This window comes from Ursus maritimus, unplaced genomic scaffold (genome assembly GCF_017311325.1).
Source record: "Ursus maritimus isolate PB19 unplaced genomic scaffold, ASM1731132v1 scaffold_19, whole genome shotgun sequence".
NCBI lineage: Eukaryota > Metazoa > Chordata > Mammalia > Carnivora > Ursidae > Ursus > Ursus maritimus.
The window spans coordinates 54,607,388-54,618,112 of record NW_024424341.1 but is presented as its reverse complement, the minus strand read 5'-3'; the positions used below and the strand labels follow the sequence as shown (position 1 = coordinate 54,618,112).

The 10,725-nt window shown below is 52.9% G+C and overlaps 1 protein-coding gene across 1 annotated transcript; it reads right to left on the bottom strand.

The window, feature by feature from the left end:
- Positions 1–3,457: 3,457 nt before the first annotated feature.
- Positions 3,458–10,420, bottom strand: QPCTL (glutaminyl-peptide cyclotransferase like). Its single transcript, XM_008684468.2, has 7 exons — positions 10,111–10,420; positions 9,487–9,630; positions 8,423–8,701; positions 6,887–7,039; positions 6,698–6,799; positions 6,149–6,263; positions 3,458–4,102 (listed from the first exon to the last, which is right to left on the bottom strand). The coding sequence occupies exons 1-7, from the start codon at positions 10,384–10,386 to the stop codon at positions 3,957–3,959; spliced, it is 1,215 nt and encodes a 404-aa protein (XP_008682690.1). The 5' UTR covers positions 10,387–10,420; the 3' UTR covers positions 3,458–3,956.
- Positions 10,421–10,725: the final 305 nt, after the last annotated feature.

Below are 10,725 nucleotides of genomic sequence, written 5' to 3'. Positions count from 1 at the left end.
GTAGTTATTTAATAGTTAGACTAGAATCAGAGAGACCTGGGTTTGAGTCTTGGCTTGGCTTTGTGGGATTTCAGTTTTCTTTGGAGGGAGGGGCCAGATTATTTGAACTCTCCTGCTGAAAAGAGGTAGTAAAAAAAAATAAATAAAAGCACCAACTAGCCAATATAATACAGTTAAAGGATACACCACACCAAAAATTTCAGAGGAGGGGACATGGGACCCTGAAGCCACTTCTGCTCTGAGGGCATTTGCTTGTGCCGACAAACTTGGGTTTCCTGTTTGTAGTCTTATTGAGATAAGCAGGCGGAAGTCAAGGCCAAGGTGGGGAATCTAATAGGAGCTGGGATCCCACCAACACTGCAGAGATGTTCTAAACACTGACGGGGCACAAGACCAAAGGAGAGAAGAAAGTGGCCCCTGAGACCGTGTGGACACAGGCTGGCCCTCAGCTCAGGTTTGTGGCATCATCTGTGTGTTCGGTACTTCTGAGCTTGGCTGGCAGAAAGAGAAGTCCTCTGGGGTAAGGAACTGTTATCTAGAATCACAATGATTTTTCAGACAATGAGCAGCCCACAGTCAAGTCACCCAACATGCTTGGAAATAAAGCACCACGAGCAAGAACCAGCAGACACAACAGCAAAAGCCGGCTCACAAGGGCTTTGGACCGTGAACCTGCCAGTCATGGCAGGGGCAGGTTTCCCCCGCTTTATGAAAGCTCAAATTACACCACTTCGCTTTTATAAAGGACCTACCTTAGTACAGTAACGGCTTTTTTAATAAAAGTGAAAATCCTCTTCAGATCTCTTTCTGTTAGTAAGAACAGGTACTAAGGTAGGTCTTTTCTTTTTTTTTTTTTTTTTTAAGATTTTATTTATTTGGGTGCCTGGGTGGCACAGTCGTTAAGCGTCTGCCTTCAGCTCAGGGTGTGATCCCAGCGTTCTGGAATCGAACCCTGCATCAGGCTCCTCCTCTGGGAGCCTGCTTCTTCCTCTCCCATTCCTCCTGCTTGTGTTCCCTCTCTCACTAGCTGTCTCTCTCTCTGTCAAATAAATAAATAAAATCTTAAAAAAAAAAAAGTATTTATTTGTCAGAGACGACACAAGCAGGGGGAGCAGCAGGCTCCTTGCTGAGCAAGGAGTGCGAAGCAGGACTCGATCCCAGGACCCTGAGATCATGACCTGAGCCAAAAGGCAGAGGCTTAACCAACTGAGCCGCCCAGGCATCCCCTAAGGTAGGTCTTTTGTGAAAGTGCAGTGGTGTGACACAAACTTTTGGAAAGTGGGGGGTGCTCAGCGTTCACGGCTTACGAAAGATTCCATAGGATCGCTCCGTTTTCAGCGAGCAAGGCAAACGTGTAGAAGAGCTTAGAAATCTCTGCAGGCAACCCAGAACTAAATAATAGCCTAGCAGATGGGAAAGGGAAAAAGCCCCAGACACAAGAACTCAAAGTAAAAACTCAGTGGCTGGCCTCAATAGCAAACCAGACACAAGTGAAAAAATGATTGATTGAACTAGAGGGAGGTCCAAAAAGTAGCACAGAGGCAGAAACAAACAAAAAGAAAACAAAATATGGAAAAAAAAAAAAAGGAAGATAGAGTGAGAATGTCTATAACACATTCAGTTGACCTTCTAGAATGAGAAGAGACAATGGTACCAAGATAATATTTTAAGACAGGATGGTTGTGAATTCCGGACTGATGGATGACACCGATAAGGCCCATCCGTAATAAGCAGCGTGAATTTTAAAGAAAAGTGCACCTAGACCCGTGATGGGCAGCCACTGATTTCTCTGAAGCTGTTTCAAGTGAAAAATGAGAATCCCGACAGTCCCTCAAAAGATCGGTTTGTGAGACGTCAGCACCTAGAGTGCTCAGGCATTGTGCTGAGCAGATAAACCTAGGGACCCCGTCAAGAGTATGAAGTCTGGGGGAGGACGGGAGCTGGGGAAAACATCGTGCCAAGCGGCAGCAGCAGCCTCAACTGTGAAACGGGCTAATGATCCCTGCCCCAAATTCCAGGGGGGAAAGTGAGCATCAGGCCCCCTTGCCTTGTGCCTGGTACGCAGTCCTCAATCGTGCATCGTGCATCGAGAGCCAGGGGCGTAACAGCACATAGCTCCCCGTCTCTGATAACAGGGGTGATGGTCTTACCTACTTTCGGGGTGGCTGTGAGAGAAGGGGGGATGGGGTGCTCTCATGTGCCTGGCACTGCTCCTGCCACACGAGAAATGAATGAACAGGAGCCGACCCGGTGGTTGGAGAGCCTTGCCGCCCTGGCTGTTGAGGTCTGACAATTTCCGGTTCTAAACTCGGGGCTCACGCCACCTCCCCCACCAACCCCGCTCTAGCTTGCAGTCAGTTCAGCCTCAGGAGGAGCTACCCTTTGCCCACCAGCTGTTGGTCCAGCACAGGTGATCTCTGTAGATGGGACATGAGGTAGGAGTTGCATCTGAGGGTGAGCACGTGGGCTCCGTAAACAACCGGGTCAGAATCCTCAGCCCTCCCGCCTCCGTCGCAAAAGGGGAACGGAAGTTGTACCTGCCTCAGGACTTGGGCGGAGACTACGTGAGCTGATGCGGGTAAAGTGCTTACGGTGCCTGGCACACAGTAGGTGCCCAATAGGTGTCAGCTTCCGTGGAAAACGACGAACGAGGACCTCCTATTTATCCTCTCTCCTTTGAGATCCTGAGCTTCAGCCCGTGAGTTCTCCTGAGTCTTCTCGAGCTGGCTTGGAAGCCTAGTGCTCACCTTCGCTGTGTAACCCTCCATCCTGGCCTGGTCTCCCCGATGCCCACCAGGGCTTCATCAAAGTCACAAAACCAGCAGGCACGGAACCTAGCAGAGGTCTCCCTTTCTAGGCGCCCTCCATTTTATTATTTTCTTTTGTGTAGGTAGGTTTGCTAAGCCGCTGGGAACGCCCCACACTGTATCCTTAAGGACCCCAACTTCGCTGATCGGGAGACTCCCTCTGGTGCTCATTACAGACTCCCAGCCCTCCCTGGAGTTCTGATTCAGCAGGTCCGGGGTGGAACCAGGGAGTCTGCATTTTTTATTAAGCACCCCCGTTGAGTCTGAACCTTAGGTGGGTCGAGAAGTACTTCCCCAAGCCATCACTAGATTTTCAGCGACACCCACCATCTCACACTCCCATACCCACAACTGAAAGGGAAAGGACAGTTTGGTAGACCTCGCTGGCAGTGAATCTGTCTCACTCATTCCCCCCACGAATACACTCAAACTGTCAAAACCTAACGTTTCCCAAGGTGTCATCTGAGGTACCCTAGTTCTAGGAGCTTCCCAATAGAGGGGGTCTGCGGTGAAATACTTTGGGGAAACAACACTGTATTCTATCTTACTCCTGAAAATTCACATTGTGCAATGAAGAAACTCATTTTATGTCTCATCCCTCATCTTCAGTCCCCTTTTTCATGCAACACCTAGTTATGCTAATTCTGTAGGATGTTTCACAGAAACACTGGTTTATTGCCCTTGGGTCTGGTTGATTCGAGTTTCCAAATATTGGCTTCCACCTCCTATGTTCCTGTTTCCACGCACATCCCCTGTGGACCCCACGTGGCCATCCATGGACATAAAAACATAAGCCGCGGAGAATTCATGTGGTGGGGTGGCGTTGCTGGCCCAGATGCCAGTCCAAGGTCTGCCGACTCTAAAACTGAGAACAGCCTTGGGCCCCCGCAATCCTTCAGACCTTCAGGATGGGGTCTAAGCTCTTATTCCTTTGGGTGTCGCCCCCACAGTGGTCTCGTCTCTTCCACGTCTTTAAAGAGTGGCAGCCTGAGAGTCAAAGGAAAGAGGGTGTTCGAATCATAGCATAAGTAGAACCAAAGAAAAGGATAAGCCAGCATACCCCAGGCAGCCTGGCCTGAGCTCCATCGGTTCCACGTGACCTTGGCACGTCCCGGCCGGGCATGTCTCCCTCAGAGTCAGCCACAGAGGCTAGAGCCCCAGATACTCGGCCAGGAACACGGCGAGGATGCGGCTCAGGTTGTGTACCGTGGGGGGGTGCAGGTTGGCCTCAGAGTCGTCCGGGGTGTGCCAGACGTCGGGGAAGGGCATAGAGATGAGGTGGATCACCGGGACCCCTGGCAGGAGAGAGGGGAGGCTCGGTCAGGCCGACGGCTGACCCAGGAGCCCAGCCCCGGGCCTGGGGAAACCTGCCTCACCCCCCACCCAGAAGATGCTCTGTCCTGGCACTTGAAGAACTCTGAATGATGATTTTAAGCATGTGAGGGCAACATGTTAGTTAAAAAAAAAATTATATATATATATATATATATACACACACACACATATCCAGTATATCTATTGTTCTCACACACAAACTAGAGAAACTCAAAGCGTAAGGGATTTATGCAAAGACCAGAAGAAGGGAAAGATGTCTTTGACCTCATATTGCCAGGTATATTATTAGGCTCTTTTTCTCTTTATTGATAGTTTGCACGTTTTTGTTTTTTTTTAACATTTTATTTATTTATTTGACAGAGAGAGCACAAGCAGGGGGAACAGCAGAGGCAGAGGGAGAAGCAGACTCCCCTCTGAGCAAGGAGCCCCCTGTGGGGCTGGATCCCAGGATCCTGGGATCATGATCTGAGCAGAAGGCAGACCCTTCTTCACCAACTGAGCCACCCAGGTGCCCCATAACTTGCACCTTAAAAATTTTTTTTTCTTTAAACTAATCTCTATGCCCAACGTGGGGCTCAAACTCATGACCCCAAGATCAAGAGTCAGGTGCTCTACCGACTAAGCCAGCCAGGTGCCCTTCTAGTCCAGGCCCTCTGTTAAGGCCACACACACCATTTTACCCTTACAGTAATCCTTTACAACAATCCTATATTTGCCCCTATTTTATGGACGAGGACGCCGAGGCAGAGACAGGCAGAGTGATTTGCCTAGGGTCCTGCCTCTAGTAAATAGCACAGTGAGAATCTGAACCCGGGCCACCTGTCTCCCAAGTCTGTGTTTCTAACCCTGCACTACGATGGGTTCCCGTCCTCCGAGCGCTTCCCTCGGGGTCTGTCAAGATTCGCTAAATACCTGTCCCCCCCACTGGACAGGACCCGGGCAGATTATGGCCCATCACTGTATCCTAGACACCCGGCCCAGGACCTGCGCTGGGAAATAATCACTGAGAGAATCACTGAAGTAGACACAGTCAGGAATGGCAAATTTGGGGAATGAGTAAATTAGGGAGTAAAAATTTTAAAAGCAGTTTTTAGTACTTACTATAATATGCCATGTACTTCGCGAGAAGGCATTTTACCTAATCTCATTCACGCCTCCCGACCCTGTGATTACAAATATACACAAACAGGTGTGTGTGTGTCTGTGTCTTTTCATTTTCCAGAAGAAACGCAGGAGACAGGCTCAGAGAGCCTGAGTAATCTGCCTTTGGTCAACCAATGGTAAGCGGCAGACGCTAGAACCCAAGCCTGTCCGATTCTTTTTTTTTTTTTTTAAGATTTTATTTTTTTATTTGAAAGAGAGAGAGAGACAGCACAAGCCAGTGGGGAGAGGCAGAGGGAGAAGCAGACTCCTCGCTGAGCAGGGAGCCCGATGCGGGGCTCAAGCCCAGGACTCTGGGATCATGACCTGAGCCGAAGGCAGACGCTTAACCAACTAGGCCACCCAGGCGCCCCAGCCTGTCCGATTCTAAAACCTATGTTCCGAACCCCTCTACCAGATGTTGTCAGCCCTGGCTGTGCGACAGAATCATCTGGGAGTTTTGTAAAAGCAACGGAGAGACGCGAGATTGTGGTTCCGTGGGCCTGAAATGCAACTGGGCATTTTTCGAAGCTTGTCTGTGATTCTGAGGGGCTCCCAGGGCCTTGAAAGACAACAAGTCCTGGAATCTGTGATCACTGAGGCACCAATAGTAGTAGCTAACATTCTCTGAATGCGTACTGTGTGCCAGGCACTGTGCAAGTAACGTCTTTACGTGTATGAGCTCATTCGGTCCCCTCAACAAGTCTGAGATAGAGGCTCTTAGTGTCCCCATTCTACAGATAAGAAAGTCGAGGCACAAAGAAGTTCAGCAACTTGCCACCAGTCCCCAACCTTGGGAAGGGGCCAGGGCCAGGTCCCACCTGTCCCTCCCTTGGATGCCGCCCCCGCCCCACCATAGCAAGTACCTCGGCGGAGGAAGGGGATGTGGTCATCTTCCACAGAGCCAGGGGGCTCCCCGGGCTGGAAGTACATCACTTCCTGGGGATGAGACTGTAGCAGGTTCATGCGGTGCAGACGCTTCTCTGGAGGTGGTGGGGATTAGAGAGCAAGGGTCAGCCCCCTCGGGGTCATAGGTCCTCCGGCTCACAGATCAGGGCAGGGCAGGAGGCCTGGGGGTGAAGCACTGATCATCCCCACAAGGATGTAGTTAGCTAGCCCTTACTGTAGGTTCACTGTGTTCCTGGGCTCCTCTATTCCCTCTGAGCCTAGGAGGTAGATACCCCTATTATCATTACTATCGTGCCCATTTTACAGATCAGAAATGGAGGCTCAGAGAGATGAAGCCACTTGCCCAGGTTCACCCAGCTGGGAAGAGGCAGAGCCAGAATTCAAACCCAGGGCTATCGGACCCAGAGCCTATGCAGAATCGCTGCACTTGATTGCTGAGGGATCTTTGTGTGTTTCTGCCCTAGTGCCTTAGAGAGAGAAGGGAGGTAGAGGGCAGGCTGGATGACCCCCTCAGAGGGCAGCCGATGGAACCAGCGGGCCGTGTGAGGGAAATGACTGTAGAAGTTCGGATTCGGGGCACCCAGGAGATCAAGAAGCATGAAGAGCTCCTAGGGAGAGAGGCCAGGTGGGATGTTGCCAACCTTGCGTTGCCCTCTCCCTCCCTCACCGGAACCCAGTGGGTCCCCTGGTCTTACGATAGCCTGGATCCTGGTGGGGCCTGGGCTGTGGGGTGCAGACTCCATGAGCTGGGCCAGGTGCCGGGAGCCATAGAGGGAGTCCTGGGGCCCCCACTCCTTCAGTGCCTCTTCACCGTCTAAGAAGAGCAGCTGCAGAGTCACCGGGGCTTCCTGTGGGAGCCAGGGGTCAGGGCCAGCTCGAGTCCAGCCCTCGGCCTCGACCCATCCACATTTCCTGCCCACCTACACCGCCGAAGAGGGCAAACTAGGTCGCCTCACTCATACGGCGTGGGGGCCAGAAGTGCAGACTCTGAGCCAGACTGCCTGGGTTCAAATCCCGTAGCCGAGCAGTTACAGGTAAGTTACTAACTTCTCAAGGCATCAGATGACAAAGTGGGGTTAATAACAATTCTAATCATATGGTAGGATGCGAACCCAGGTCCTGGAATCGCGCCTGGCATATAGTAACTAAGAAGGGGCCGCTCTGATTATGATTGACATTCCTTAGCCTCATTTACCAGAAGAGGCGGACCCACAAACCAATCATTATGGAGTGAAATGCACTTGCGACATATGCTTCCAAGAACTCTGGGGTTCCAAAGGAGCATGGGAAGGGAGTTGGGGATAACCTGGCCTGCGGAGCACGTTGGGTCTGCTGGGAAGGGACGTTTGCACGGAGGTGAGGGGGAGCTGGCCTGGCAAAATAGGGCCGTGGGGAGAGTGTTCCCAGGCAAGAAGCAGTATGGCCGAGGGTTGGCACCAGAGCCAGAATGCTTCGTGAAGAGGCCCGAGGGATGAGCAGATGCCAGGGAGCTTGGGCTTCGTGACAGGGGGTTTGAACCACGGAAGGGGGTCTGAGCAGGGGAGGAACAGGAGAAGAGTTGTGCTTTGTTTCATTTATACGTTCCACACATTTCTCTTGATGTCCTCATTGATGCCAGGTAATCTTCTGGGCCTAGGGAATACAGCAGAAAACAAAAGCAGCCAAACCCCTGCCTCTATGGAGCTTGTTCTGGCTGGGGAGATGGACAAATACATCCATGTAAAGCACCGTAAATGCCTGGGATAGTGACGGGAGCTCTTTCAGGGTGGCTGGGAAACCATCTCTGAGAGGGTGATATCGGAGTGGACACTTGAATGAAGGGTGGGAGCCAGTCAGGAAGGTTATCTTCGAAAAGCACATTCTAGCCAGAGCAAACAGCAGGTGCAAATGCTCTCAGGCGGGAGTGAGCCTTGTGAATCTGAGGAACATGGAGGAGGTGGGTGGCTAGAGTGGAACGAGGAGGGACAGGGGTGGGAGAGGAGACTTGAGAGGTAACAGGGCACACCTTATGGGCCCTTGTAAGGACTCTGGCTTATGCCTGAAATGGGGTGGGAGCCGTGGGAGAGTTTTGGACAGAGGAGAGACGGGATCTGACATTCAGAGGAGGGAAAGAAATCTGTGACTGCGAGTGTGGAACAGAGGCAGGAAGACAAGTCCAGGCAGGGAAGAATGGGGGGCTTGGACTAGGGTCAAGGCAGCCCCGGCACCCCACCCTTTTCCCCATTCCTTACCTGCTCCTTGGCTCTACTCAACTCCCTGTCGAGGGCCTGGGCCAGCTCCAGCAGCAGGGCACAAGGCACAGCTGAATCTGTGGCCCCCACAAAGGGAGCCCCAGATGGGAAGAGCTTGGAGTCATAATGGCAGGCAAGGGTGAGGTGACGGGCAGCCCCTGGGTCCAGCGTGGCCACCACATTGCCGAAGTCCAGTGGCCCCAGGGGTGTTGAGGCCGTGAAGGGGTCCAGTTCCACATGCCAGCCTGCGGTCAGGGTCCGCAGTGTAGCCTCCAGGAACTAGTGGCAGGAGAGAGGTGGGAGGGTGGGTGGGGACTGGGGAGGAGGTCAGGAGAAGGGCCATGTGACCTGAGCCATGCAGAGCAGTTGGGCTGACTCATAACCCCCCGCGTTGGTGTAAGTCATTCCCTAGACATGCTTCTGCTGAGGGCCTACCGAGTGCCAGGTGTGTCGTGACCCTGCCTCTAGATGCCAAGACTAATCCCAGCTCACTCTTCGATAGCACTCACTGTGGGCCAAGCCCTGGTCTAGGAACCCTGTAGGAATAGGCACTATTGATGGCTCCATTTCACAGATGAGGAAACTGAGGCACAGAGAGGTTAAGAAACTAGTCCAAGGTCACACTCCAAGTGGCTGAGGTGGGATCTGAATTCAGGGGGTAAGTCTTCAAATGACTGGATGCTTTCTGGGAGGCAATATAGAGATGTTATTGTACCAGCTCTGGAGCCAACCTGAAATTCGGGTTGAAACCCTGGGCATACCATTTATTAGCTGTGGAATTTGGGCAAAATGCCTAACTGCTCCGGTCCTCAGTTTCCATCGCACAGTGAGGATTACATCAGTGCTCACCTCATAGAGCTGTTGCCTAGCACACAGTAAATTTTGGGGGGCGGTACAGAGGGCAACACAGCCTAGTGGTTACCAACGTGGGCCTCTAGATTCAGATTAGCTCCAGTCAGAGTCCCAGCTCTGCGTCTTAGCTACTCGGGAGATCTTGGGCAGACTGCCTATTTCCTATTCCCTGGCAGGCTGCGGGGTCAGGGGTTAGAGGTGCGGCCCTTTACCTTTCTGACTTGGAGATTGCCGGGGCTGCCCGGGGTCCGCACAACCAGCAGGGGGCGCAGATAAGTGTTCCAGAGACGGTGTGGGTCCAGTTGCCCCACCACCCTCCGCAGCCGAGCTTCTGGGAGGCTTCCGATCAACCGGCCCTTGGGATAGGGAAGAGAAGAGCCCAGCTTGAGAGCAACCCCCATTCCGACCCTAACCCGGACGCCATCGCCCCTAAGAAACCCCGGTTCTTCTTCCTAATTCGAGCCTCCAGCATCGGAGGTTTACAAGGATAAATCCTAGACTCGGGAAAAGCCCCTCTAAGCCCATCAGGTTCAGCCCACCCCAATCCTAACGGAAAAATCAAGGCCGAGAGAGAGGAAGGACTATTCCAAATAGCTGACTTTCTGATTGGAACTTCCAAGTCTTACTACTCCAGACCCTTCCTCTTAGGGAGAACCACCTATTGCAGAACAAGTTCGAAGCCTCAGTTCGTTAGCAACGGGCATGCGCTCTAAGGACGGAGACCGCAGCACCTGCGGCTAGGGCCATACGATACAGCCACGTCAACCTGAGACCTCGGGGAAGGGGAGGCGGGGAATGAGGGCTCCCGCGGTGTCCGTGCCCCTGCCCAGCCTCACCCGCAGCTCCCGGCCCCGCGGCAGCTCCTCAGTCTGGCGGTGCCAGCCGCTCCAGATGGTGTAGAACGCCGAGGCCACGGCCAGGGACAGCAGAAGCAGGGGCAAGAAGTGCGCCCGCGGTAGCAGGCGGCGCTTGGGCGGTGAGGGTGGCTCTAAGAGGCCACGTTCCCCGAGCCGTAGCCGGGACCGCCCGCGGCCCCCGGAAGGCATGGCAGCTTCGCCCAGAAACCGGTCCCGGACCGCGGATAGTTTAGGCCCAGCCAAATCCCACCCCATGGAATCACCGGACCAATGAACAAGAAGAGCGGCGACACCATCCCACCCTCCCTCGGTCAGTGAAGCCAATGGGGACTCTCGTTCTGAGAACACGCCTTCTGGTCTCCCTGGGGTTTTTGGGGTTGGTTCCCCTGAGGCTTGCACAACCCCAAAAGGGAGCGCGAAATGGGTAGGCTCCGCCTTAGCGGAGGAAAGGAAGCCAATGAGAAATGTTTGATCGTGGAAAACATTGGACCCAGGCGCAGATCCACGCCCCTCCCGTATGAAGGCAAAGGATTGGTTACTCGGAGTCGGAAAGTTCAATAGACACGTAATAGAACCGACGCTGAAGGAAAAGGG